Raw genomic sequence first — 27,860 nt, 5'->3', positions numbered from 1 at the left:
CTATATTTCTGAAAGAAATCAAACCAATTTGATCAGGTTTGAAAGGGTTAAAAGAGCCCTCCCTAATGGAAAAATCATTGTGAGAAAAAAAACTCACAGTCACATAAATGAATATACATTCCACAATATGTAGACTGCTAAAGCTTCAAATTATCTTCAGCTCATTATCAGATTGTTTTTGCACAGAACTGTGGTTAATGTCACTTTCACTAAAGATGACTCCTATGAGCAGGAACAACAATTACAGCGAGTAAAACCTGATTTATTGTTCAGAGGAGCAATTCACTTGTATTAAGATGGCCTTTAAAAAATGTGAACCTATCCTTCAATCCGGGTGAAGATTTTAAGTGAAAAATCCTTAGGAACTTATGTTATCAGTCTGAAAACACTGGGCCTCATTCACCAATATCTTTAAGAAAAGTCCTCAGAAAGGTAAACAGCAGACAGACAGCAATGACAGAGGTCTGTAAAAACTTAACCATGGTTACCTCTCTTCATACATCTCTTACTTAGTCATTCTGTCCTTTAAACTCAGTGCAGACTAAACTGGATGGATGTTTGAGCGCTGCTTAGGTGGAGACAGAGGCTAATCAGTGGTGGCATGTCATTGCATCGTGCTGGTTTCCATCAATGCCGCACAAATCTACTGTACACTGTTGACCAGGGTGTGAATGCGATTGTACACTTTGCCATTGCATTAAAAAGCCAGATGGCAGCAGGTATTGTGTTTTTTTGTGCAGTGGGAATGAGGTTTCAGTGACCTACTGAAAACTGTACAGTAGACTGACTCCAGTGAAACTATGTGCTTTGATAAAACAGTGCCTTTTCTAAGTGAATGTAATGATACAAAAATATCAAGCTACTTTTCCAGACACAGCAGGGAAGCATCCAAAAACAGTGACTCTTCACTCTACAATCCATTATACAAGGTGTCTGCCATTCTGCTTTGTCTCTTCATGATTCATTTTATCTATATTGAATTAAAATGATCCGACAACCCTTGACAAACGCAAAGAACAGTACATAGTCACTATGTTACTATCCTACCAGCCGACAACCATCACCATGCAGTGCTAATGATCAACAGTATTCAATGTTGTTTTCTTCAACAACAATTCTAAATAGAGCAAATAGTGAATGTGGGCCCAGGTGTTTGTTAGCGCTTCAGAAGGATTCTAGGGCTGGACCTGGTCTTGATGGCTGAGGTAGTAGACTTGGTCTGGTTAAGGCCCTTTGTTGAGCCCTTGGAAGTGCTAGAACAGCTACTGACTGACGGACTGTCCTTTCTCGAGTCCTCTGTGGTACCCTTTAAAGCATCTTTTGCAGCACCTTTGGAATTGTGGACAGAGTAACTGCTGGCTGGTGAAGTACACTTGGTAATGTCCTTGCTAGCACCTTTGTTAGTACCTTTAGCAGTGTGCTTGGCAGGATAAGTGGCTGGTGGGTCAGTGTGTATGTGTATTGATGTCACTGAGTTGATAGCAGCTTTAGTTTGAGTGGTCCTAGCTTTAGCAGCTCTGGTAACAGTCCTAGAATCAGTGGTCCTGCTTATTAGCTTAGGGACTGTGGCTGAAGCACGCTGATTCCTCTGGAGCCTTTTATCTCTCACATGTCTACATATGACCTCACTGACAGGGCTGATGTCATAGTTTGTGATGATGTTGGTAAAGTTGACCGTTTCTTGAGAAGGCTCCGGAGCAGCGACGTTGGTCACACTCAATTTTCTAACATTCACCTTGTCCTGTAGATCTTCACTAATACGACTGCCCCTCTCTGGTCTTATCTCTCCAACATGGCCACATTTATTTAGTCTAAGTTCCTTATCACGACTACCAGTAATTTCACCAGTATTACTCACATACCCCTCTCTAACGTCTTTAGCACCGTCTGTCTTCCTCAGTGGTATCTCACCTATATGGCAGTCACTGTCCATCAATGGGACATCACCTTCTTCGTATTGCACTGTCCGGCACTTCTTTGATGAGTTGTTGTCTGAAGATACGTGATTCCGGAGGCTAGAGCTGGTGTCTGGTGGGAGGCCTCTCCTTCTTCTGGACAACCTGAGGACCCCAGGGTTCTCACTCAGCTGTCTGATGACTGAGCCATTGGTCAATGCTATCTGATCTGAAGTCCTGCTTGAATGTTTTTCTGAGTTCTGGAGACAACTGAGGCTCTTTGGGTTGCTATAGTAGTTAGAGACTGTGGGGTGGGGAAGAGGAAGGTGCTGATTGCGAGGCAGTTGCTGTTTGCTGTGCCTGGAGAGGTGTTTGTTGTTGCTTTCCTGGAATCTTGGTTTACAGGTATTGCTAGGCCTTCTGCAGGGCTTGGGGGAGCATCTGCTGCCCACCCCTGTGCTAGGCTTTAAGAAAGGAACTGAGCCGACACAGGAGGGTCTTTGTTCAGAGAGTCCGGTCATCAGGGCAACCTGCAACAGAAGAACATTATAGCTCACGTTAAGGCCAGCTATGAGCATGATTGCGTAAACAGATGGACTGCTGTTCTTCACAGGCCCAGTAAAACAGCAGCATAATCAGCTTAAGGGAAGTTTAATTTGATTGCTCAAATACAGACATGACTTAAACTGCCAGTATGCCTCTTAAAGATGGTTGCCAAACGATTGAATAACTGTCATTGGTCAGCTGAGACTTTCTCTGGCTCTCTTTATCCATTCTTGAAACAACTATTCTTGTAGCTCTTCATGTGAACAACTAAGTACAACATTTCAAACATCTTCCAGTAGAGACTGTCTGAAGACGTCTCTTTTATCCCCTTTTTCTGACAGCTGTCTGGAACACCAACCAACATTTCTGGTGTCCGATGTGGCTGACAACACAACTATTTCTATAGCTGTGATACACATTCCTGCCAATGGTTTTGCACTTACAGTTGGTAGAAGTTATATACCAAGAAACATCAATGAGTCAGCAAATGGCATTTATAGGTTTACCAGAAGGACCCAGAAAGGAGGCTAAAACCCAAATAATGCAATTAGCAATTAAACAAAAATGGCTGACAATAAATAACAAGGGAGATACTGACACAGCAGGGGGTGCAACAGGCATTTAGAGAACACGTCTTATATAATCACCAGCATAAAAATACCAGGGCATACAACACACACCGTCCTATCTTTACAGAACACAACAACCAGTGCAGAGCGTTGAGTCTGGTACACACACTGTGTAGGTGTCTCCAAGCAATCTGCTGTCTTGGTTCATGTACTATATGTGCAGCAGTGAAAGTACTCAATATGAGACTTTGCTTCATATGACATGGAAGTGATTAACAAAACAACTTATGATTTAAATATTTACATAATATTGAGTCTTAAAAGCCTAAATAAAGAGGTGTGCACTAGGGTTGTAGCGGTATACCAGTTTCACGGTATAATGTGGTATGTAAACTGACAATTATCATACCCTGTACATTTTCTTTTTTCTTTTTTTTTTTTTTTTAAAAAGCCACCGAAATCTCGAAAATCTCAAAAATCTCAAAGGCACATGGCCATCTCCTTTTCTCCCCAATTATCTGTAGGACTCTTAAGCTTGAACCACACACACACATGTAGTGGCACAAAAAAAATCAAATCAGCTGTGTGGGATCACTTTGGCTTCATCTGCGTTATCCATCTGTTCAGTTACCCCTGACTTACACACATACTCTGACCCCATAAAGAAACACACACCAAACTTCCCCTATGCATGTATTAAAGTCTGGATGCAGTAATGGAGGCGGGGACCCGTTCATTCCTGTTGCATTGAAGTAAAGAAAAGCTCTTTTTTAGTGTAAAATACCTGGCTCTATGGGCCCATGAGGCATGCACACTAAACACTAACTGCAGCGGAGCACAGTCGAGTGTGCCTGTGTGGGTAACTTCCGCTGATGGAGCAACTAACTTCTGGTTTAGTGCTTTGCTAGCTTGAATGGTGGTCTAAAAAACTGATCTTGCAGCTCTTTTAGACTTTCCAAATGTTATAAAACTGGATGGCTTAAGTCCAGATAGTGAAATTAGTCGTTTCGCGGGGGTTTGACGTTCACAAAAAAATTATCCACTGATTTACAGATGTCTCTGTCCCGATGTAAGTCAGTGGAGAAAAGTCCTTCTGGTCCTGTGAGCATCACGTGACGGATCTGGTCAGTGTAATTCCACTGACTGTCACAGTCATTTGACATTTGACAAGTAAGTTAGGCCCCACATCCAAATGAGCTTCTTCATTTTTATATTTTCAATCCTTTAGGGGTCATTATAATTCACAACATTAATAATTGTGTAATACCATATACCATGACACTGGGAAAAATCTCATACCATTACAATCCTAGTGTGCTCTCTGTGGCCTATGTGGTGGCACACTTTATTTAGTGTATTGAGACATTAGATCATTTAACATTTAGAACTGATTTGGAGCCACTCAGTCACATATAATGTAAGCTATTAGCTATTGTTTTGCTGCTATGTTAATAGAGTCCACAGATTTATAGAACACCAAGTGGCTGCAGCCAACAGACACACATTCAAAGACAGTCCTCATAGTTTTTACTAATTTCATACTGCACACAAACACAACACATGACCAACACAGTGGTTTTTGACTTCTATAAATGTGTAAATGTTATGGTTTTGTTTAGTCTTTGAGCTGTGTGTGTGTTTTTCTGTGTTCTCCACCTTTTTTCTCCCCCAGTCCTTTGTTTGCAGTGTGTGTGTGTGTGTGTGTGTGCAGCGGTAGGCGTGGCTGTCTACTCTGATGAGGCGCACATGTTCCTCCTTCTTACAATCAACACTGCCTTCTTATACCTTGTTGAGACTATGCTTCAGTGCCAGATCACTCCGTTGCAGTCAGTACCCTGTGTCCTCATCGTATGCTTCCTGTTATTTTTTCTCTCATGGATTCTCATGCACATTGATTTTTTGTTCTTTACTAGTTGACTTTTTTGATTTCCCTCGCGCCTTTTGTTCTCTCGTGCAGTTCTGGCCTGTGACACACCAACGCTACAGCCTGCCTACTTCTCACTGTTTTTTTCACCTGTTCGAGTGAACCTCCCATGCCAACCTGCCTGCCAGCCTCCACTGATGTTGCTTGCCATTTGCTCATTAATTCATTTTTACTCTGGTAAAACTCTGGTAAACTTTTCCAAACTCTGTCTTGGCATCTTTGGGTCCCAGACACAAACAACCTAAATCTATTAATACACAAACACAAACATACACACTGATGAGAGTCATGTCTTGGTCATGGCTCATCTCCTGACAGCTGAAGTTTTGATTATGGACTGTGTGTTAGTGCATATGAACATAATGTTAGCACGTAACTGCATCTTTTAACATTTTATTAAGTGAAGTTGCTATTGCTGCTCTGCATGTCTGCATGTAATGCTTAGCTGAGTGATGCTGCTTCATGCTGCTTGCATGGCTATTTGTGCTGTTTGTTGTTGCAGTTTTACTGTTTTGCACTAATGTCCTGCTGTTTCTTGTTGCTTTATATGGCTTGTGTTGTGTCTTGAGGATCCCCTGTTTGTTGTAGCTGTTGCTGTCTTATTGGAATCCTGCTGTCTTTGTTATGTGAATTTCATCATTTTATAGATTTTAAAACATCTAGCCAAAGAACTGCACTTGAAAATTAGCCAGTTGGCTAACACTGGCACATTTAGAGAACTGTTGATTAATGTGTGTTGTCTTTATAAATGAAAAGTAATGAAAATAAAGCTGTCATCTTTAATTTTATTGCATTGGTACAAATGTTTTGTGTTGTGTGTGAAAACTGCTGATGGAATCCTCAGGGCCAAGGTGTGTTCACACCCTCTGCACCCCCTTCACCCTCTGCACACCCTTCATCTTCTGCACCCTCTGCGCCCCCTGCACCCTCTGCACACCCTCATCCTCTGCACCCTCTGCACACTGTGCACCCTCTGCACACCCTGCACTCTCTGCACACCCTCATCCTGTGCACCCTCTGCACACCCTACACCCTCTGCCAGTGCTCCTGCCTGTGGTGACATATAGGATTATACCGGAATGATTCCTGAGATGAATGTGATGAAAAGGCTACATTTTTACTTTTGAGGCTTTGAAATCTTAAATTTGTAAACAGAAGATAAAAAGAGCACATCTTACATTGTCATATTCAATCTTCATGATACTGATGATACAAGCACACACAGAACTTTCAGATAGAGAAGCATAGAGAAAGGATGATCAGACCTTGTTAGTCCTCCTGACCTGTAGGGAGAGCTGGCGAGGTCTCAGGAGGTGTCTCTCAGATCCTACTCTCCTGCCCTCCTCCATCCCCTCTTTCCTCCTCCTCTGCTTCTCCTCCTCTCTTCTCTCTCTCTCCCTTCTTCTCTGTGCCCTGGCAGTTAGAGGGCAGAGGGAAGTGACCGCTGCAGAGCCTCCAGGCCTCCCTCTCAAAGACCTTGAGTCTTGCTGCGCTGTGGGTCGCAGAACACAGATGCACAGAGACAGAAAAATATTTTTATTTAAGTAAAGAGAAAAATGTGATTAAAGCATTTTGTTGGATGAATTAACCTACACCCCTGCCTCAATCATGAAGCCAGAAACATGGTCCACACAAGTCCACAAACACACATGCTTCAAGCTACACTTCATGCTGAGATGTTAATGATTTGAAACTGGGTGAGGGAGACAAGATTATTATTGATGGTGAGTAGATTTCTTGGATCAGGTGAAATCTGGCATTGAATGCTCTTTGTCTTATTACTAAAACAAGCAGTAAATTCTCAAAATCATGACCTGTTTCTAGGTCTGTACTGGTGGACCCCTTAAGAACAGAGTTGTTGATATCAAAAAGGACTTTGGGGTTATGATTGTTTGCGGAAGTTATATCTGAGAAATATGCTGATCTTGCTGATCTTCACTGTAAGTTTATTATATGTTCTTTGTATAGTGTGAAAGGCAGCAGACTTGTTCTATTGTTCTATTTGTGTTGAAATCTTCTGCACTGCTGTTTCAGAGATGCAGTGTGATCATTAAGCTATGGAAATGAGTTTGATTTTAGCTATAGAGTTTTTACAGGAGCAATGAGGTCAAGAATAGAAAGACAGTGACTTTGAAAAGAGGATCATTAAAAATGTGGGACCAAGTGGTGCTGTAAGGTTGTGAAATTAAAGAAGATGGCAAAGGAGCTTCAAAAATAACTGCTTTATGGTCTAATAGAAAGACATCTACAAACTTGACATTCTCTGTGCAGAAACCAGAAATAAGCACCAAGTCTAGAATATGACCTTTGGAATGTGTAGCTTGTTTAACTGACAGTATAAAAATTAAAGCATCGACTAGATTAAGGAACTCAATCTATTCAAATGAAATAAAAATTCCCAAAGGAAATGAGAGAGCACTTCAAGGGTTGAGGTAGATGGAAATGTGTAAAGCAGGCAGTGTAATGTCCACTAAAGCAGCAGACCCAGCTCTGGATAACACTGTCTCAGTTACCACAAAAAGTAACTTATTTCCAAAACTGTGTTCATTATTTTATTTAAGATTTGCTGCAAAGCAATCTTATATTTAGATAGCCAGTTTGTTTGAGAGTAGCATTTAGATGCAATGTTAGATGAGCGGATTTCCCTTTAAAGTGATGTACATTGCAGGTATTAGCTCCCCCCTGAGCTCAGCACAGTAAGGCCTGCTGTTATAGATCACTTGGGTTGTAGACAGTAGAGATGACTGTCCAGATGGTGGGTGGTGTCCAAACCAGTTTGTCAGTGTTGTAACTGGACTGGGTGGCACTTAGGTTACAAGTTGTGTTTAACATCCAAGAGCTATTGTAAATAGCAATGTCATCAATTGGAGAATAGGGTTGCTAGAGGGTCTTGACAGCAGCAAAAGCGGAACATGAAGAACACATTGGACTAGTGCTTAGTCCCCTGGAACTTCAATAGACTGGTCATAGTGGGTGGGTGTCAGGGGACTGTTTCGGGTGCAAGCTAATAGAATTCCTGGGTGGGTGACACAATATGAAACGTTCCTGGACAGTATTTATGGCCCTTGCCAGTTTGGATGGATGCCATCACTTCCGAATAACTGCTTTCATTCCCAAGGTTAAAACTGTCAATAAAAGCCAGCTGTGCAGTGACAGCAGCCTGCTGAGGCAGCCAATACCACGACCACATGTGGGGACCAAACACATAGATGTCACTGGCACAGTGCTGTCATTTGTGTCGATGGCTGAATGACTTTGGAGATTTGAGGTTTGGAGTGCCAGTGCAGTTCATGGGGACCAGAAGTTGCAGACTGAGGGGCTCCACTTTTTCTTGGAAGCAGCTGCACTAGAATGACTGAAGGCTCCAGGATGTAGTTGTCCATGGAGTTGCTCTAGCTTCCCCAACACTTCAAACCTGTTGTCAGGGTGTGTAGACCCAGATGGAAGAGTACAGGAGGGGTTCCTACCTCGTCTCCTCTGACACTGGACAACCATCCAGGGCTCTGAAATAACAGGAATGCAACAATTCTGTGTCTTGAGCTCAGCACCAAGCCTGGGTCAGGAATATTCCTCATGGGTTGGTCTCAGACTGGCAGCTCCGGCTCCACAATGGCAGAGGGACTGAGCCTGGAAAGGGTGGTGTTATTTCCAGTAATGCTTCTGCAGCCAGCAAGTTAATGAGTCACTCATCGTCTTGTATCTGATATTGGCTGGAGATCCAGTTTCCAGGTTCCGCTATTGTTTGGGTCACCTGACAACATCCAGCACAGTCTGATGGAGAGGTATGTGGAGGGAACTTTATTAAAAAGTCACAACAGGATGAGATGTGAATGGCTCTATACTGGCCCCTTGAATACTGATTATACTAACTGTTTATGAGTTCAGCACTCATAAATACAATTGTTAGTCACATCGCTTTTTGCTCCCTGTAAAACTAATAATGGTATGCCAGCAGCCCACTTTAATCAATCAGTTATTTGGCACTCAATGACATGCTTTTTTTTTTTAACTTACATAATAAAGAATAAGAATCAATGTTAATATTTAGGAGGAACAATTAGCCTATATTTTAATTAATAGGGGGCAGTAACAGATCTGTATAATGGGTTGTTTGTTTTCTTTATTTTTCTTTCTGTGCAGAAAGTACATTAGTACACGTCCCTCCACAAACAGCTTGTTTGTTTATCACTGTGATCATTGCAACACTCTGATTAGCTCTGTATAGCCCCCTTGAGGACTGACCTCTGTTACCTCCACTGATGCATAAGAGGCATGTGAAGTATAATCATTACCAGCTGTGGCGGGGGTTGTCATTGTGTTCACATACCTGTGGACCATGTTTCTTTCCTTTCTTTCATTTTGAGTATTGAAATATATAACATGCTCATTTAGACTGTTGTGACAGTAGTTAAGTAAATAAATCCGCCCCTACATGAAATTCTACACCTCACAGGCAGATGCACAGAAAGGGCAGTGGATGAATACCTGATGTTCGGCTCAACTGGCTAATGTTCTTCCCCTTAGCTGCAGTCCTGTGATTGGTGGAGAGACAGGAAGTACGATGCTGAGTGCCAGCTGGCTCCTTCGCTCGTCCACTTGCTAAATAGGCCATGTTGCTAGGTAACGCTGCTGAACCTAAAGTGAAGGAGAAAGTGCGTTCAGTTACAGTGGTATGGCTACCACAAAGAACTGTGGGATTCTTATGCAACTCAGTTGTTTTTAGGCTTTAAGTCATAAAAGGGCAGAACCTAAGGTTAAGGTTTGTGCCAGTTTGTTGTTATTGTCAGGGTTTAAGCTCCAAATGAGCAGAAGCCTACCCATTTTGTGCCAAATTAGTAGGGTTTAAGCTCTGAAAGTGCAGAACCCTATTCAGTTTGCATCAATTTGTTATAATTGTTAGGGTTCAAGTTCCTAATGGGCAAAACAATTGAGTTTGTGCTAGTTTATTATTATTAGGGTTTAAGCTCCAATGAAGCAGAACCCTATTAAGTTTGTGCCGGTTTATTGGCGTACTATTTGTTGACAGACACTGATCAATTTGCCTTGAGCTGGAATGAGCTAGAAACACAAAACTTGACCAAATAACTGAAAGTTATGTGAAAATGCTTCTTTAGAATTTTACACCAATATATGACATGGTGTGGTCAAATTAATACACAAAAAATCATTTTGAAAAGGCACGCCCCTCACAACGAAAGTCAGATTGAGTTGAAATCTGGCACACATATGCAGCTCAATGTGCTCTACAAAAAGCCTGTTGAATCTTAAAAGTCCGCCATGATGGATTTTTTTGCTGACTTGAATAATGTGAAAAACAGAAATATGGCATTCAGAGAAACACTTTACTGAGATACACATTTCTGTTATAAATAAGCAAGATTGGTCAAAAAAACATGGCAGAGGGTGGACAAACTATGGTCCCAGGTGCTATATGTTCTTGGGAAAGATTTTGAAAATCACTGGCACATTTTGAGCTCTGATCCACGACTTAAAAATAACTTTAATGATAAACCCAAAATAGTTTTCAAACACCTCTCAAACTTCAAACAAATGCTGGTAATATCTGATCTCATCCCCACTAATAATACCACTTCCTTTGATCTTCTATCAGAAAATACCAGTGTGACTCATACACTCATGGCATTGTCACATGCACATGTACTACATACTCTCACCTGATAACAGGAAAAACAATAACAAATAAAAGGCATTTTACCGTTCTCCCCAAGGAATGTAATTTATCTCATCAAATGTCCATGTGGTTTAACATATGTAGGAAAAAGACAAAAAGCACTACAAACCAGAATAGCAGAACCCAGGAGCTGCATCCAGAACCAGGATCAGCAGAGTATGGCAGTGCTTTTCAGAGCAGCTGATCACCCTGTGGCCTCTCTGAGATACAGTATGTCAGACCTCTTAGAGGAGGAGGTGATTCAAACACGCAGCATGTTTACATTTTCTGTTATTTGGTGGAAAGACGAGGCAACATTTTTTTTAGTTTTTAATATTTTGATTTAAGTATTTAATTTGAAAAATCATGGCATCAGTGGTTTTAATCATCTGTTGTAAGATTATTAAAGCTCATGATAGGACGATAAATTGACTGTAATTCCATCTCTGCTATCCATTTTATATAGCCGTGCTTGTATTGGACAGTAGTCCAATTAAATGGCCTAGTGGAGCTGTAACCATAGCCCCATTTAACTGTTCATGGAAACATACTGACTCTTACTTTGAAGGGTAAGCTTTCATATTTTTACTCTTCAAACTCTTACACCCAGAGGTCTGACTTAAGAGCATAAAATCGAACATTTCCCCTCAAATAAATAATGCTGGTTGTATCTTGAGGGCATTTGCTGTGTATGTATATGTATGTTTTTCTAGACACACATATCTGTATAAATGAAAATATGTTTATTAATATATCAGTTGTTTTTGTAAATATAACAGGAGTTACTTTTTTACTGCTTTTGATGAAAAATTTTGATATACTGTTATCATCATCTGAGATATGTCTGATATTTTGTAATGGCCTCGGCATCACTGTTTTCTTTGTACTTTTTTCTATGTATTTTCCATGTGTTTTATTGAATTGTTGCTTGTCAGTTGTTTTACCACCCTGAGTGGTTTAAATGGTTAACCACTATGGTGTGTGGTTGGCATATGTGCTTGTAGTTTACCCCTCAGACAGAGGAAAGACAGGAAGTCCTCAGTCTTGGGTCGGCGTCTTGTCAGACAGGTGACTACGGTCAGGTTGTGGCTGTGGTTACTTCGTGCTGGTGCTATAGACACTGGAGATCCTGGAGAGCTGGGAGGAGACTGGGCAAACTTCCTCTGCGCTTGCACCCTTGGTCTATGCATGCACGCACGTGCACGCACGCATGCACGCGTGCACACACACACACACACACACACACACACACACACACACACACACCACTTTATTAGGCACACAAAATAATGCAGTTAAATACGACAGTCAATAATTCTTTTATGAGGGTTCCAAGGTTACTTTATCTATGCTTATACTAATGTATTTTATTGTAAAAGACAATGTACAAAATTAAACACAAGTGCTCCCTAATGATGTATTGTAGCAGAGTTAACTTAAACCACATTTTCTCACAAACTACATAAAACAAGACACGTAATACAAAGTTACTGGGGTTGCAACACTATGAGACTTTCACAGTATGACAACCGTCTCAGAAAATATCATCGGTTCACAGTATCACGGTATTGCAGAATTATTGCTATCAGTCAGAATGACCCCAAAGCAATGAAAAGAGAAGGGTTAGTTTTGGTTAAACAAATGCCTTTTCACTATAATTAAGAACCCAATTTTTTGACAGGGCTAATTAAGTATAAAAAGCAATTTCTTTCATTGTCGTTAACGTACAGGAAATGATAATCGTCAACTGTCATATCACAGCATATCTTAAAACCACAATATCACTGCAACCCTAAAAGCTACAAAGCTTTAATCAAAGCTGAGAGCTGTTCAGCTGAACAGTCATTTCAGATGATGCAGTTTGTAGTGCTGTTATTCTGTCTTGCATTATAATGACAGGTGTTTCTATTATTTGGCCGCCCCATTTGCATTAATGAAGGGAGGCTAAATAAGAGAGAGCTCCTCTAGCTGATGGAGCAGTTGCTCACATCACTGCACTGACAGACAGTCATTAGAAACCTGGATCAGGTGTTTTCATTCCACATCCTGGGCTCAGTTGTTCAAAAAATTTAATCTGATTTGGAAATCCATGTTTTACTATGATCAGCTAATCCATCTTACTTGTGCACCAGTTTTTCAAAGCAACATTGGATTGGATCACCCTGAACAAAATACAGACTTTTCAAGATGACCAAATCCAGATAAACAAATGGCTCTGTAAGGAGCAGGCAGGGGAGCAGCATGGGCTCACTTAAAGTGTTTTATTTGAAGAGACAGATAACAGCATTGGGGCACGCAACTGTTAGAAACGTCTAGAATATAAAGGGATAAATGAAAGTTAAAATTAAGTAATTACCTGGAAGATTTCCATTAAAATGAACCTCTATTATATCTATCACTGAATGAGGTCACACAGTGGTGACTGAGGCTATGGACCACTGATGAAAACACATGTATTTGCAGTTTTAGGAACTAAATATCTGATATGAATGAATTAATCCGTCTGCTTTCAAGACTTACAGTTTATATTACTGACATTACCACAGGTGTCACCAAAGAGAGCAAAACAAATCACAAATCACACAAATCCTTTTTGTTTAACATTGACATCTATTTGGGGGATTATTTTTTGGAGACAAAACACCTTAAAGAATTAAAAGATAACATCTATTTGATTAACTTTATCACTGTAATGGTCAAACAACTCATGTGCAAATAAATTAATGTATATTTGACCAGTTTGAAGTAACACTTTCTATGAAGACCACATCTATAATGCATTATGACGGCATTCATAGTGAATTATAATGCATTCATGATTCTTTATGAATACACTCATAAACACACATAATGCTTACTGGTGCACTACATCAATAGTCATAAACCATTATAGATTTGACTTATAATGATTTATAAGTGGCAAAGGTGTTATGGATGCTCTTGACTTGTTATAAACTAGAGGTTGAATGCTGGGGCTCATAAGTTATCATTGTATGTGAGGTACACATTGATGCATTTATAATAATTTATGCTTCATTATAAGGTTTCATTGTAGGTGTTAAGTAAAGTGTAATCATTTTCATGCATTTATATGAATATAGCAGCATCATAAGTGATTAATGCGTACCATAAACTATAATACTTTGAAAACACGTTTAGAAGACTGAATTCTGACTGTCTGAGTTTTTTAGCCACAGAATTAGATTGTTACAGCCCTTGAAATCCACAGTGAGTATGCTATATGCTGTAGTGAGCTAGCTAGCTAACCACTGTCCCCAAATCAAATAGTATATTTGCTAGCTAAACTAGCCACTGGAATGTTTGCTATTAGCCTACAAGCTAAACATATGTTTTAGCTGAAGATTGCTAGATATGATTTTTGAAGCTAGCAATTTTGAGTTCAAACAGTTAGCTTGCAAGATTATAGCAAACAATCCAGTAGCTAATGTTAGCTCACAGGTAGACCCTACAGTGGTTAGCTGGCTAGCTTACAGCATATAGCATACTTACCAGGGATTTCAGGAGCTGCAGGAATCGCTGTCCACTTTTTTCTTCTCCACGCTAACAAAGTACATCTCATTCCCTTCTTAGCTCTTTGTCCCCTTTTCCACAGTCCCAGAGAAATGTAGCTAAATATTCAAATGTTGACTGTTCAACTGACTAAAGAGGAAAAACCAGAGGCAACAAGTACAAGCCAATCACAGCACAGTAACACTGGCTTACTATCCAATCACCGCACAGTAGTACAGGATACTAGCCAATCACAGCACACACATTAACACAGCATTAAACCCACTTGTCCGCCTTTACAGCTTTACAGAGTTGCACTCGAACTTGTAGATTTAGCTGTTTATATTATTTTTCGAATGTGTTTTAATGTGTTTTTACAGTGTTTGTAGTTGTACCGTCGTGCAAGTCGTGCAATCGTGATTTAGTTCGTGTATAGCCTAACAATAGCTTTTCACTTCTGGCAATTTTATTTATGCTTCAAAACACACAAAAGTGGTGTTCATCTGTCAAGATTATCATGCTGACCAAAACGTGTAAGTCTCATAAATTCATGTTCATCACAAAGCTAATTTTTGGCGATAATTTAAAATCCCATTCAAAAATCACATAAGGTTTTTGACGAGGGATCCAGTGCAATGCCAACTTCCTAATTGGTCTACAAAAATACGTCATCCCTTCACTACTCTATTAAGAAAAAAAGTCTCTGTCCTCCTGTGGAAAGGGGGAACAAAGTAGATATGAGCAGAGATAAAGAGTACCTCTTTGACATGGCCTCCCATTTGTATCACTAAACACTGGAGAAGAAAGAAGTGGACAAAGATACAGCTCTGAAATCCCTGGTGAGTATACTGTATGCTGCAAATTAGCAAGCTAACCACTGCAGGGGTTTCCTGCAAGCTAACATTACCTACTGGATTGTTTACCATAAGCCTGCGAGATAACAACCATACTGTTTAAAGATTACTAGCTTCAAAATTCATATATCAAGTAGTCATGTATTTTTGAACCAAACAATCTTCAGCTACAGTAAATCATACAGTTAGCTTGTAGGATAATAGCAAACATTCCAGTGGCTATCCTAGCTTACAAATACCTTGTTTGGTATGGGGACAGTGGTTAGCTAGCTAGCTAGCTACAGCATATAGCGTACTTACTGCAGGTTTCAAGGGCTGTAACAGTTTCTGTCCACCTCTGACCTCTGAGTATTCTAGTTTATGGTATGCATGAATCACGTCACCTCTATCAATTAGACACGGAATTTATTCTTATAAATGCATGAAAATGATTGCACTTAACTTAAACTTAACGCTGACAATGAAACATTGTGATGAAGCATACATTTTTATAAATGCATAAATATGTACCTCACTTTACTTAACACATACGATGATAACTTATGATACAGCATGGATGGTTATATCACACTATGAGTCCTTACTACAGTTCATTGTTGATGTGTGAATAAGTATAAATATTTATAATGCATTATAAGCCCCGGCATTCAACCTCTAGTTTATAACAAATCAAGAGCATCCATAAGACCTTTTCCACTTATAAATCATTATAAGTCAAATCTATAATGGTTTATGACAATTGATATAATGCATCAGTAAGCATTATGTATGTTTATGAGTGTATTCATAAAGCATTATGAATGCATTATAATTCACTATGAATGCCTTCATAATGCATTGTAGATCTGGTCTTCATAGAAAGTGTTACCAAAAGGTTTATTATAATTTGTCTCTGAGAGCCACCCTGAATCCAGCCTTCTGCTGGGATCAGGATAATAGTAATATTTTGGATCAAAGGTATCAGAATCCTACCAAAATGTTTTGAACAACACAAACTGAAGGTTTCCCCATTAAACCAACCATTTGCTTACATGATCTAATCTGATTTCAGAACCCTTTTTTAGTTCTTATATTCTGAGCAACCCATTTTCAGGATTTGATCCAATCCGATAGCAGAAATCAGATCAGATTACTTCAGAGCACCTGGGCCCTGGTTTTTGATCTGAGCAGAACTCTAGCCCCCAGAGTCAGCACCAGGCTTTGAAGCCAGTTTTAAACAGTGGCTGAATGTAGATTTATAACTTCTAGGGTTGGCATCAAGTGATGCCATGGGACCCAAAATGACTTGTCTCTATAGACTTACATTGTGAAAGTGATGTCTGTATATCAGTGAAAATGAACTTTTTGGACTCATGAGTTACTGAGGAACTTTTATAGGAATGAATGGGGCTCGCCGTCAACCTTGTATCCATTTTTCTTTATACATCCATGATAGTACTCCATACTCAGGTCATGCAAACAGATAACCAGGATACAACAAAACACTGCTCATAACTGCTATAGTGATGTCTACACTTACAATTACTGAGCTGTGAGTATAAAACAAATAAATAAGAGCGCAACAGTGAGATTCACTGAACTAGTAATTATTTTTGTCAGTGTAGTGCAGCTGGCAGCACAGTACACCTTGTAACACCTGCAAATGTAATAACAGCCTACAACAGTAATAAACCACAAACGTAATACAAATCTGCAGCTTTTAATGTGATAAATCCATACCATTTCCTGCAAATGTCCAGAAAAGACATCTATATGATGTCTGGAAAAGACACCTATGCTATGTCCAGAAAAGACATCTATATGACATCCCAAAATGCATCTACATGACGTCCAGAAAAGACATCCATATGACATCCAGAAAAGACATCAACGTGACGTCCAGAAAAGACATCTATACGACATCCAGAAAAGACATCAACATGACGTCCAGAAGAGACATCAACATGACGTCCAGAAAAGACATCTATACGACATCCAGAAAGGGCATCGATATGAAGTCCAGAAAAGACATCTATACAACATGCAGAAAAGAGATCTATACGACGTCCAGAAAGGACATCATTATAAAGTCCAGAAAAGACATCTATACAACATGCAGAAAAGACATCTAAATGACATCCAGAAAAGACATTTATATGATGTCCAGAACAGACATCTATACTACATACGTCATATAAATGTCTTTTCTGGACATTTGCAAGACATTTCGTATTACATTTGCAGTAGGCAACTGCCATTACATTTATGGGAAATGTATTATGTTTGTGGGATAATTACATTGAATGCTGCAGATTTGTATTATGTTTGTAGTTTATTGTGTTAGCAGGTGTTAAACACCTTTTCTCCAACTGTTTATAGAGAACCCCAGAATGAGTCTTAAAACCCAGAAGGACATCAACAAATAATATAGTGGTGGAGTAAGGACAGTGGATATTAAAGATTATGTAATATTATTGTGACCCAATGTATGCTACATATGAATGCGTACTGGGGCCTTTCTCTCCCTCTTTGTCTCACTATCTTGTATTATTTTGTGCTGTTCTACATACTGAACATATGTGTACATGTATGTGTGTAGGTGTTTGTTGGAGTTGATTGTCAATGCATTTTATTTGTTAAAAAAGACAATAAATAAAGCAAAGAAAGGTGGTTGCTAACAAGTGGCTAAATGAGACTATAGAACGTCATGCTGAACACATGCTTGTGTTCAGCATGACAGCTTTACAGCCTGTTGGTGACATTAAATCATGTGATCGTAGTGTAACTTGTTTGTAGTCTAACGTTGGCTTTTTACTTCTTGTAATTGCATGCAGGCTTGAAAAATCCTGAAAGTGGTTTTCATTTGTGCTTGCTGAACAAAATTCGTAAATATCATAAATGTTTGTTTGCCAAAGAGTTTTTTTTTTCTGCAGTGATCCAAATTCTGATGGAAATATCCCACAGGATTTTTGACGAGGGAACCAGGGCGACGCTAGCTTCTATGTCAGCCTACAGATAAAGGTCACCCCTGAAGCACTATAAGGGCGAGTCATACACACAGGCACGAACATACAAACACACATGCAGAAAGCCACTGTGGAGCAGCTGACCTCTTGCTGGCACGGTCGACCTTGTGACGATGGATGGTTGCAGGGCAGCGCTGTTGAGGGGGTGTCTGTAAGGACCAACTCCAGCTGGGACTCGCTGACAGGAGGGACGGACACTGGCTGATGCCATTAACCAAGGAGCCTGAAGACAACAGTTACAACTTTATTACTTACATGAATCAAAAATGTTTAGTGTCTGCTGGCCACAGCTAAAACATATTAAAATTAAAGCTTTCTTTCAATGACACTTCATATATACCAAAAAAAAGTATATTTACTACAGCCCAAAAGACATGACGGTTGCAGCTGTGAAAAGTGTATTCAACATAAGCAGTCAGAGAGTCAGACAGGCTGGAAACAAACTGAATGGTAAAAGACAAACTGCATAGTAAAGCTTCATCAGAGCTTACAGTTCTACTTCCTGCTTCAACTTTGACAGGCCAGTTAATGCTACTAATGACATGCTAGTTGACCTCCAAATCTAGTGGGTTAGATCGTTGGTCCCCAACTGGCCCAGGGTGCGCATTTCTCCTTAGTCACTGGTTCAAGGCCAACACGTTAGATTAATTACCACATCTTTAATTTTATTCAACAAAATGTAATCATTTCGGCTAAAAACTAGTTCTGTCAGCTTTAACACTTTAATTACAATGTGATTTAGGCCCATGGATAATGCTTTTGTTTTTTTAAATCGCGTTAATCACCTGTGAACAATCCTGTTGGAACATCTGAGTTTTAAAGTTGCATATGAAACTGAAGGACGTGAGGAATCCCTTGCTATCAATCATTCCATGCTAGTCTCCCAGGAAAAGGGACAAATAACGCTCCAAAGTTAGGCTAAATTTTGTTGATGCAAAAATGACCTATGACCTCAAAATATCTGAATGAAAATGGGTTCTATGGGTACCCATGAGTCTCCTCTTCACAGACACGCCCACTTTAAGCTAGTCCCAGACAGTATTTGTTGTCATCTGATTCCTAATCAAGACAGTCTGATAAGAATTGCTTTAACTTGTCAATATGTACTTCAAAACGGTATTGAATAGCAAAACAATGGAATTGAAAACGTGATTAAAATTTTTTTTTATCATGATTAACTATGGAAATTCTGTGATTAATCGCAATTTCAAAAATGAGCCGAGCTGACAGATTCTTAAAAACACAAGGAAATAAAACACGGAGGAATAATAAGAGACAGTACTTCAAAATAAAACTCTACGCTGGAGATTCACTGCCTGTTCACAGCGACACTATCACGACCTTCTGCTGCCTCATTGTTCTCTATATGACGTCCGATCGCAGGAAGGGGGGACAGAGTTGTCTGTGAATTTCTGTGCCGGGAACAGAGGTATTAACAGCGCCGCAATGACGTCTGTGTAAAACCTAAAGCCATGATCTTGGGCGGCACAGGTGTGACGTTTTGATGCCGTGTGCTCCCCACCACAAGAATTTTAAAAAAGCAGCTGTTAGCATAGTGGCTAATACAAAGAGGACCAGCGGTTGTAAATGCCTACAAACTGCTCCTTACCTCCTAAGCAGAGGACGAGATCAGCTGCCATACAACAGTAAATGATTATGATTGACATGTTTGCCTTTGTTATTGTTAAGAAAGTGCTGCTGATGCATATATTATACGTCACACTAGAGACGGACACTCATGTGTTACACATCACTCCCGTCATGCCTCTTGATGTGGGATGCAGTGACGCAGTGTATAATCACACACTAGAGCAGAATCATGCCGCCATCATTTGGTTCTGTGGGAAATGCAGGAGCAGTATAAAGCGAGGGACTTATTACGTCCCTATAGCACCACCTCTGTGTAAAAGTGGCTTCTGTTACTTTAAAATAAAATGTGTTTTACAAACATAACAAATTCACAAGGCACTTGCGGTCCACTCAGAATTTACCTGTGACCCACTTTTGGACTGCAACCCACCACTTGGGAAACACTGTTTTAGAAAGTGTGGCTTGTTTCCAGCCTGTCTCAATGTTTGGATGTGTCACACACTTTTCACACACATCATTGTGTTCACAGAGCTCAACAGTTCATCAAGTGATTACAATGATGCTTTTACTACTGGACACAAGTGTGTATTAAGTACAGCAGCTGCAGCACTGCAGAGTCACTACCAGCACAGTCACAGCTGTGAGTGAGACACAAGAGAGAAGGAGTGTTGATGGTACTGACCGCCAAGGCTGCTGGGAGTGTGTGAGCGCAGGGTCCTGGCTGGGACAGAGGGGTTCAGCAGTGTCTGGGTGGTTTTCAGTGAGTGTTTGTGCTGAGAAGTGTGTGTGTGTTTTGCAGTTTCAGTGTATTTGGAGTTCAACAGCGACAGTGTGTTTTGTGTTGTGTGTGAGCGTAGTGTCCTGGTGGACACAGAACTCTTCTGGAACACGTGTGTGTTTTCTTGTAGGTGTGTATGCTGCACAGTGTGTGTGATCTTCCCTGCACACAGTTTTGATTGAGTCTGAATGTTCTGTGGTGTGTGAGTACATTTATTTTTTGGTGAGTGTGAGTCCTGAGCTAAATTGGATTTTTGCCCTTTGTTAGTGTGTTCATGAGGGCGGAGATGTTTTGAAATGTGTGGATTTTTTACACTGTGTGTGTTTTTCTGTGTGTGTGTGTTTGGTGGTCTGTGTGTGACTCTTTGTTGTGGTGTGTGTACACTCTGTCTCGTGCGTGTCTTTTTCTCTGTGTGTGTTTTAAGTAGTGTCTGTGTCTTTCGCTGAGTATGACAGAGTGTATTTTTTGAAGTGCACTTGCGTGCACGTGTGTGTATGTGTGTGTGTTTGTGTGTGGCACGGTGGGTGTCTCTGAATTCCCTGAGGGAGAGGAAAAGAACTTTGCGGACCAGACGTTCTTCACACCACGGCATCCCATCACTGATGTCCTGCAGTCACAGACACAGAGAGCATCAGCCTCAGCTCACACAGCAGCTCAGATTAGTCCTCCTGTTGTGACCTGACTTTGATTAAACACTAGAAATGATCCTTCTACAGTCAAAAGTCAAAATGAAAAGGAAACATTTAAACAACCTGAGAATAAAATGAGTAACGTAAGGCACTACAGTATCTACAGAGGGTTTTTTTTTTGGTTGTTGTTTTTTTTCATTTGATTGTAAAGTTTCTTTGCCTGGTAAAACCACCCTGATCACATGAGCTCGACATTGTGTTTCTCTCTGTGTGTCAGTCTGGATCACAGACTGTATATAAAGATGGACCACACAGTCTGCCCCCCCACTTAGCCCTGCTATGCTTAAGTCGAGCTAAAATATCCCATATACTGCTGATGCTATCTTGCCCTGGTGACATTATTCTTTCGAATGATGTCAGAGTCTGCTCTGTGGCAATATTCCACAGAATATTGCGTAGGGTGTAGGTAAATGCATGTGTTGGCTGTCACAGCTGTCACTAAAACCAAACTGATCATAAAAATTATCACTGGAACCAACATCAGGGTGATGAGAGCTACCTTCAGTGACAGAAACCATCTTTGGGGAAAAATGTATTTGGCGTGTATTTGGCGTGCAGTTTTTAGTTGGCCTATGTCCAACTTACTAACATGTAGGAGCGGGTTTTATGACCTATACTGCAGTCAGACACCAGGGGGCGATCCAGATTGTAAAGTTACACTTTGGGGGAGCTGTCATGTTGTCTATCTTTATATACAGTCTATGGTCTGAACTATCTGCTGCCCCAAACTCACCTTGACAGACAAACTCCCTCAGTCAATCCTGAAGTTAGCCCCAGCGTCAAAAAATACAATTTATTTATATTTAACATTTGTATGTGTTGTGATCATTATCAGCAACAATCAGTGGCCTAACAACAAAAAACATGTAGTTGTACTGGAGATCATCTTCATCACCAACAGAGACAGTAAATCACGCTTTAGCCAAATCCAGTTGAAGAAACGGCAAAAGTCTTTTCCTCTGACAATCTCAGTGAGTGCATCCTCTAGTTGTTTAATTGTTATTGACTCTATCAGATGATGATCAAGTGATGTTTACTCTACTAATGTTAGAGTTAGCGCTTGTAGCTGTAAATTCATAGCTGTAAATGCAGGCTGCTGCTTAGAGAACAACAATGGGATTTGCATTTCTAATAATTAAGGTCAGTCTGTACAAATTTGTTGTTGATTTTATGTCTAATCTAAATCTTCTGATTGGCATCATAAAACCCAACTAAAATCCACTGTGCTGAAAAACGTAACACTTGAAGAAGTCAACATAGTAGGAACTTTTTCAGTCAGTGTATAAACCATAGCGAGAGAAGAGATTTCACTTACATATTTCTTTTTGATGATATTCCGTTTGGGTCTGTCTGCACTCATCTTTCCCAGCAGATGCTGATGGCCACATGAATTATGGAAGCCTCTTTGTTTTGTCCACAGGTGTGGAAACGTCAGCTCCACCGTTCTTGTCCTGGAAGAGAGGAGTAAAGAACTATGAGACAAAACTTTGTGTTCTACTACATTTTTTCCCCTTATTGGAACAGTGTGTCAGGTTTAGGGAGATTTGGTGTCTAAACGTCTCCTGCTTGAATTTGCTTTGGTGTTCATTGTTCAGGAGGTTTTTACTGGGAGATGAATCATTCACACAGGTCTCCTCCTCTCCAAAAAAATGGGCAAGGTAATTAAAACCTAAATAAAGCAGTTTCACGTGACCCAAAAGTGTTTCTGCGATGCTGTTTGGCATGTTGGGGACAAGCTGCTAGGCTCATCATCAGTGTGCTCATCTTTTTTTTTTCTGATAACTTAAGATCCTGACATTCAGCAGGTTTTTATTGAGAGCTGAATTATTTGCAGAGGTCTCTTCCTAAGACCTGGGGTCTCATTTATATCTGCACAAAATGAGCCCTGGATAAAGGTGTGTGCCACTTCCCATGTAAAAGTTGTGATCTAGAGAAACAAACTTGATGGAAGAATGTGTGCACCTGTGGGGAAACTCTGATCCCTGTGTATGAACATTTTGGAGGCAGGATAAACTGGTGATGTAGATGGTAACTGAGGTGATGAATTGAAACCAGATTGTAGAAATTAAATCATTATATGTAGAATGATGCTTCTCACACATTAACTTTCGCCTCACATCACACACTACTTGGAGATGCACTTTTTTATGAACATTCAGTCCAGTCATTTTATGTTGTGCTTGTGAGCCATAACTTTTCCATAAGCACCTTTCAGCTGTAAAAGTTAAGATAACTCAAATCTGAGTGAATTCTGCTCACTATTTCACTGTAATGTAATTATAACTCATAGCCAAACATGTTCATACTTTGTAAACTAAGGTCATGTTCTACATGGCTACAGTCAGTACACTAATATCTAACCATAATCAAGACTAAACTGATTCACAACAGGAAATAGGAACTTTTTGTTGAAAGACCATTTTCCAGCTCCAGTGTGCTATCACATGGTCCTTTTACTAAATTTGCCTTTCAGAAAGACTTCCATTAAGCCTTTAACAACTGGATTGACATCAGTTTTGTTGTGGTGCGTTCAGACGCCTTTTACTAGCATTTAAACCTCTGAAATCTGAGAAATTTGTTTGATTTCTTTAAAAAACACAACACAAAACAATATTTTTCTTTTTAACTGATGATGTGAACATGTACAACACCCAAGTTGAAGCATTTTTCTTATTTTTCACAATGAATCAGTTATCACATAAAACCTGTCATCTGACATCTCTAGCCTCCTTAACAAACGGCTGTATTTCCTGAGCAAACTTACAGTTTTTACCAATCACACATTTCCAGAAACTTGAGCTCTGTTTCTTTAAACTGTAAACACAAAACTGAAGAGGTAAAAGGTAACTTTATTGTCATTTTTCTAAACATAGTTCAAGAAGAAATTAAATCTAAAGGTGATCCTAAATCCTGCTACATCTCAAAGGAGGAGTTGAGGAGTCTCACAGCCTGGGAAAGAAGCTGCTCCGTAGTCTGGTGGTTCTGCAGCAGATACTTCTGTATCTTTTCCAGATGTCAGCAGGGTTAACAGACTGTGGCTGGGGTGGCTGCTGTCTTTCAGTATCCTTTGGGCTCTGTGCAGACATCACTTCACCGAGGTCACAGATGCTCTGTAGATGGGAACCAGTGATGTTCTGAGCAGTTTTAATCACCCGCTGTAGAGCCTTCCTGTTCTGGGCCGTGCATGAACCGTGCCTGTTTGTGATGTTTGCAGTCAGTATGCTTTCTATTGCTCCTCTGTAGAAGTTAACCAGGATCTTGCTCTGGAATTTAGCCTTCCTAAGTTTCTGCAGGAAGTAGAGCCTTTTCTGTGCTTTTTTAACCTGGGTGGTGATGTGTAGTGACCAAGATAGGTTCTCAGTGACAGTAATTCAAAGGAGCTGTTCACCTGCTCCACCTCAGCTCCAGGTTTAACTATTTTGTCAAAACTCCACAAATCTCTTGCAAAATGAAACACTGCACTCAAAACCATCTCTCTTCTCAAAACTAAGTCTGTCCACCAACATTTTCCGCACAGCTATCAATATCTTATACAGAGCACCAGTTAAACACTGTTGAAAAACATTTAAAAAAACTTTTTTGTAATAAAGTGATTCACACTGGGAATTGTTTTTGTACATTTAGTATACATAGGGTGCTAGAGTGCATAAAACAACATCAAAATAGAGCTTGTTGATCAAAAAAGTGCCAGTGGAGGATTCCCCACCAACAGAGGACCTAACTAAGCCCCTAAAGTCTTAACATCCTAAAAACATCCTAAAATCCTAGAAACATTCTAAAATAAAAATGTCCAAAAATCCTTGTGACACTCTAAAATCCTAGAAACACCCTATATCTTAGAAACATCTTAAAACATCTTAAATGCCCTAAAATTCTAGGAACAGCCTAAAATCCTGGAAATGTCCTAAAATGCTAGAAACTTCCTTAAATCCTAGAAACACCCTAAAATCTGAGAAACATCCTAAAACCTAGAAATGTCCTAAAATCCTAGAAACATCCTAAAATAGTAGAAAAATCCTAAATCTAGGGATAGGCAATATATCGAATATACTCAATGTATCGTGGCGTTTTCCTCATGCAATGTATAAAATGACTCTATCATGACCATCGATAAACCATCATATAAAATGTGCTGTTTTTATCAGCCACCGGTGTTTTGGTTTTCACTCTACCGCACACACACGCACACACACACACACACAGACACACACACACAGACACACACACACAGACACACAGAGCAGGGATTCTGCAGGACTCCAGTCACATTTTGGAGCACTGCGATTTGCAAACACTATTAATATATTATCTCTAAAGCTAGTAGTTTGTTTCCAGCTTACAGCAAACTTAATGAGTGGCAGTGGGGGTAGTGTAAGCGGGTGATACTTGTTTATCTGCAGAGCTCTAATCGCAACTACTTGGTCGCATTTTGAGAACAGCACCTGTGCGACTTGCAAAAATTAGTAATACATGAACTTGAGTGCCATCAGTTTGTTGCTGCTCACAGTGAGTGAACCCTCATGATTAAAGACGCCACAGTGTCTGTTTAACTGTCTGCTAACGCTAAACAGCCAACTGTTGACTGGAGGCTTCAAGCCCACAGCTAAACATCGGCACTTCCAGACTTTTATTTTAGTAGTTAACATTAGTTTAAAGGACATATAAAAATCTCATGATATATAGTATCGTATATATCACTGGGCGATATGGCTTAAAAATAATATCGCAACATTTTAAAGCAATATCCCGATATTATTTTTAAGCCATACCACCCAGCCCTAACTAAAATCCTGGAATTGTGCTAAAATCCTTGAAATGGGCCTAAAATCCTGGAAACATCCCAAAATCCTAGAAATATCCTAAAACCCTATAATTGTGCTAAAATCCTTGAAATGCCCTAAAATCCTAGAAACATCCTAAAATCCAAAAACCCTACAAACACCCTAAAACCCAGAAACAACCTAATATCCTGGGAACGTCCTAAAATCCTAGAAATAACCTAAAATCTTCTAAACAGCCTAAAATCCTAGAAATGTCCTAATATCCTGGAAACACCCTAAAATCCTAGACACAACCTAAAATCTTAGAAACGTAAAGGGCTGCTGCTACTGGCCCCTACCCTCCTGTCATTTTGCTAAACTGGCCCCCAGGCAAAGCAGGAGGAGAATCCCTCTTGTTCAGCGTATAAGTCTGCTTCCACAGCAGTGCTTGGACACATTGCCCTTTTCCTTTGACATCCACGTGCTGCTCATCTTTTCTGTTTCCCACAGTCAGTGTGCTGCTGGTGAATCCTGCTGACGACACCATTTCACTCACTCACAGCTGAGACCACACAGAACCAGCTGGGTCGCTTGGACTGGAAATATCATTAAATTAGGACAAATGCAATTAGGAAGACAGCTTCGTCGTGTGCCGTTACTACAGGCAGCCTCCGACGCTTTCAGGATGAGCAGCAGTGAATGTGATCGCAGGTTGATGTGGGTCACCTGTCTGCACCCAGCTCCATCCCTGCCGCTCACGAGCCTTTAGACCCACATCTCTGTCAGTACAGACTGTTACTGGAGGATGCTACAATAGTGTGGCCCTGAGCAGCGTGCACATCATCAGACCCCCAACGAAGCAGCTGTCAGCAGGATATATGTCTCCTCTGTTAATATCAGTCCTTAAACAAAGCAAATATGAAAGAATAATAAATAAACCCGCCCCGGCAGGATCAGCGGGCCTACATCACAAGCACATCGACAACCTCAGGGAATGTCACACGGACCCGCTTACATTTTCCCACAAACCCCTAAACAGCGACTCATAAACAAGGTTCCAGCGGCTCCAGTGTGCCGGTACTCACCTCACAGCCCCGTTCGGTCCCGGTGTGCGGCTCAGACTCGGCACCTGCAGGGAGACAGCACCACTGCGGACATGTGAGCCGCTGTTTCCGAACCAAGGCCAGCCTTGGTTAGATTTCAGTGCGCGTGTACTGTTCCAACTACGGTCGGCTCACGCCACTTGGATATACTCTATGGATATACTTGGGATTATGCGTCCATCACGTGATCCGGAAATCGGCCCAAGTCCACCATTCCCTCGCTTCTTGTCTCATAAATGCCAGTTGCTCATTTTCATCTTTTGTCAACCCTCGAACCTGTCGTCGCTCCGAAACCAGCGCGATCAGCTGAGCCTCCGTTTAGTCACTCCACTCGAAGCGAAGATTTTAATGCGCGTCTATTTTTGTTATTAAGGTACAGGCGCTGCGAGCAGCCAAAAAGCTGAAAGAAAAGACCTGTCCCAGAGAGCAAAGACAGACTGCAGTCAACTCCAACATGTCACACACCTGATGACAACAATATTTTAAACAAATAAGATCAACAATATGATGCCACTTTGCCACAATATCGTATAAAATATGAAAATTATGTGAATTTATTTAAATTACAAATTGTTAATGTAATAGGATATTGTAAATTGTACAGTGCATATTTGTCCCCCTGGCAAGCTCTTGGTGTTGTAATGTAACAATGTAATACAGACTACATTTTTCTTCAAGTGTACTGTATGCTTCATTTTTACAGTGGTGTATGTCACAAAGGAATAAACTTCATAATTGTCAAATTCTGACCACTTGCTTTTTTATTAACAGCATTTATTTGTACCTTTTCTCTGTGGTGGATACTTGGAGGCCATACTTGATTACAGATATCTTTTTTCAGAAAGTTACTTTTGTAGAGTTGAAGTCACCTATTAGAATATTACTTGAGTAATTAAGTACTGAAAGTAAAAGTACAAGTATATGCTGGTATTAAGATAAGAAATGATCAGAATTTTCAGAAGTTAA

The 27,860-nt window shown here is 40.3% G+C and overlaps 1 protein-coding gene across 1 annotated transcript; it reads right to left on the bottom strand.

Moving 5' to 3' along the window:
• Positions 1 to 1,076: 1,076 nt before the first annotated feature.
• LOC121945340 lies at positions 1,077 to 27,080 on the bottom strand. Its single transcript, XM_042489469.1, has 9 exons — positions 26,877 to 27,080; positions 22,347 to 22,482; positions 20,247 to 20,949; positions 18,059 to 18,197; positions 11,615 to 11,787; positions 9,420 to 9,569; positions 6,347 to 6,426; positions 6,218 to 6,301; positions 1,077 to 2,425 (listed from the first exon to the last, which is right to left on the bottom strand). The coding sequence occupies exons 2-9, from the start codon at positions 22,389 to 22,391 to the stop codon at positions 1,157 to 1,159; spliced, it is 2,643 nt and encodes an 880-aa protein (XP_042345403.1). The 5' UTR covers positions 22,392 to 22,482; positions 26,877 to 27,080; the 3' UTR covers positions 1,077 to 1,156.
• Positions 27,081 to 27,860: the final 780 nt, after the last annotated feature.

Source organism: Plectropomus leopardus, chromosome 7 (genome assembly GCF_008729295.1).
Source record: "Plectropomus leopardus isolate mb chromosome 7, YSFRI_Pleo_2.0, whole genome shotgun sequence".
NCBI classification, from domain to species: Eukaryota; Metazoa; Chordata; class Actinopteri; order Perciformes; family Serranidae; genus Plectropomus; species Plectropomus leopardus.
Note: the sequence above shows the minus strand (reverse complement) of the source record. Positions and strands in the feature narration are given on the sequence as shown.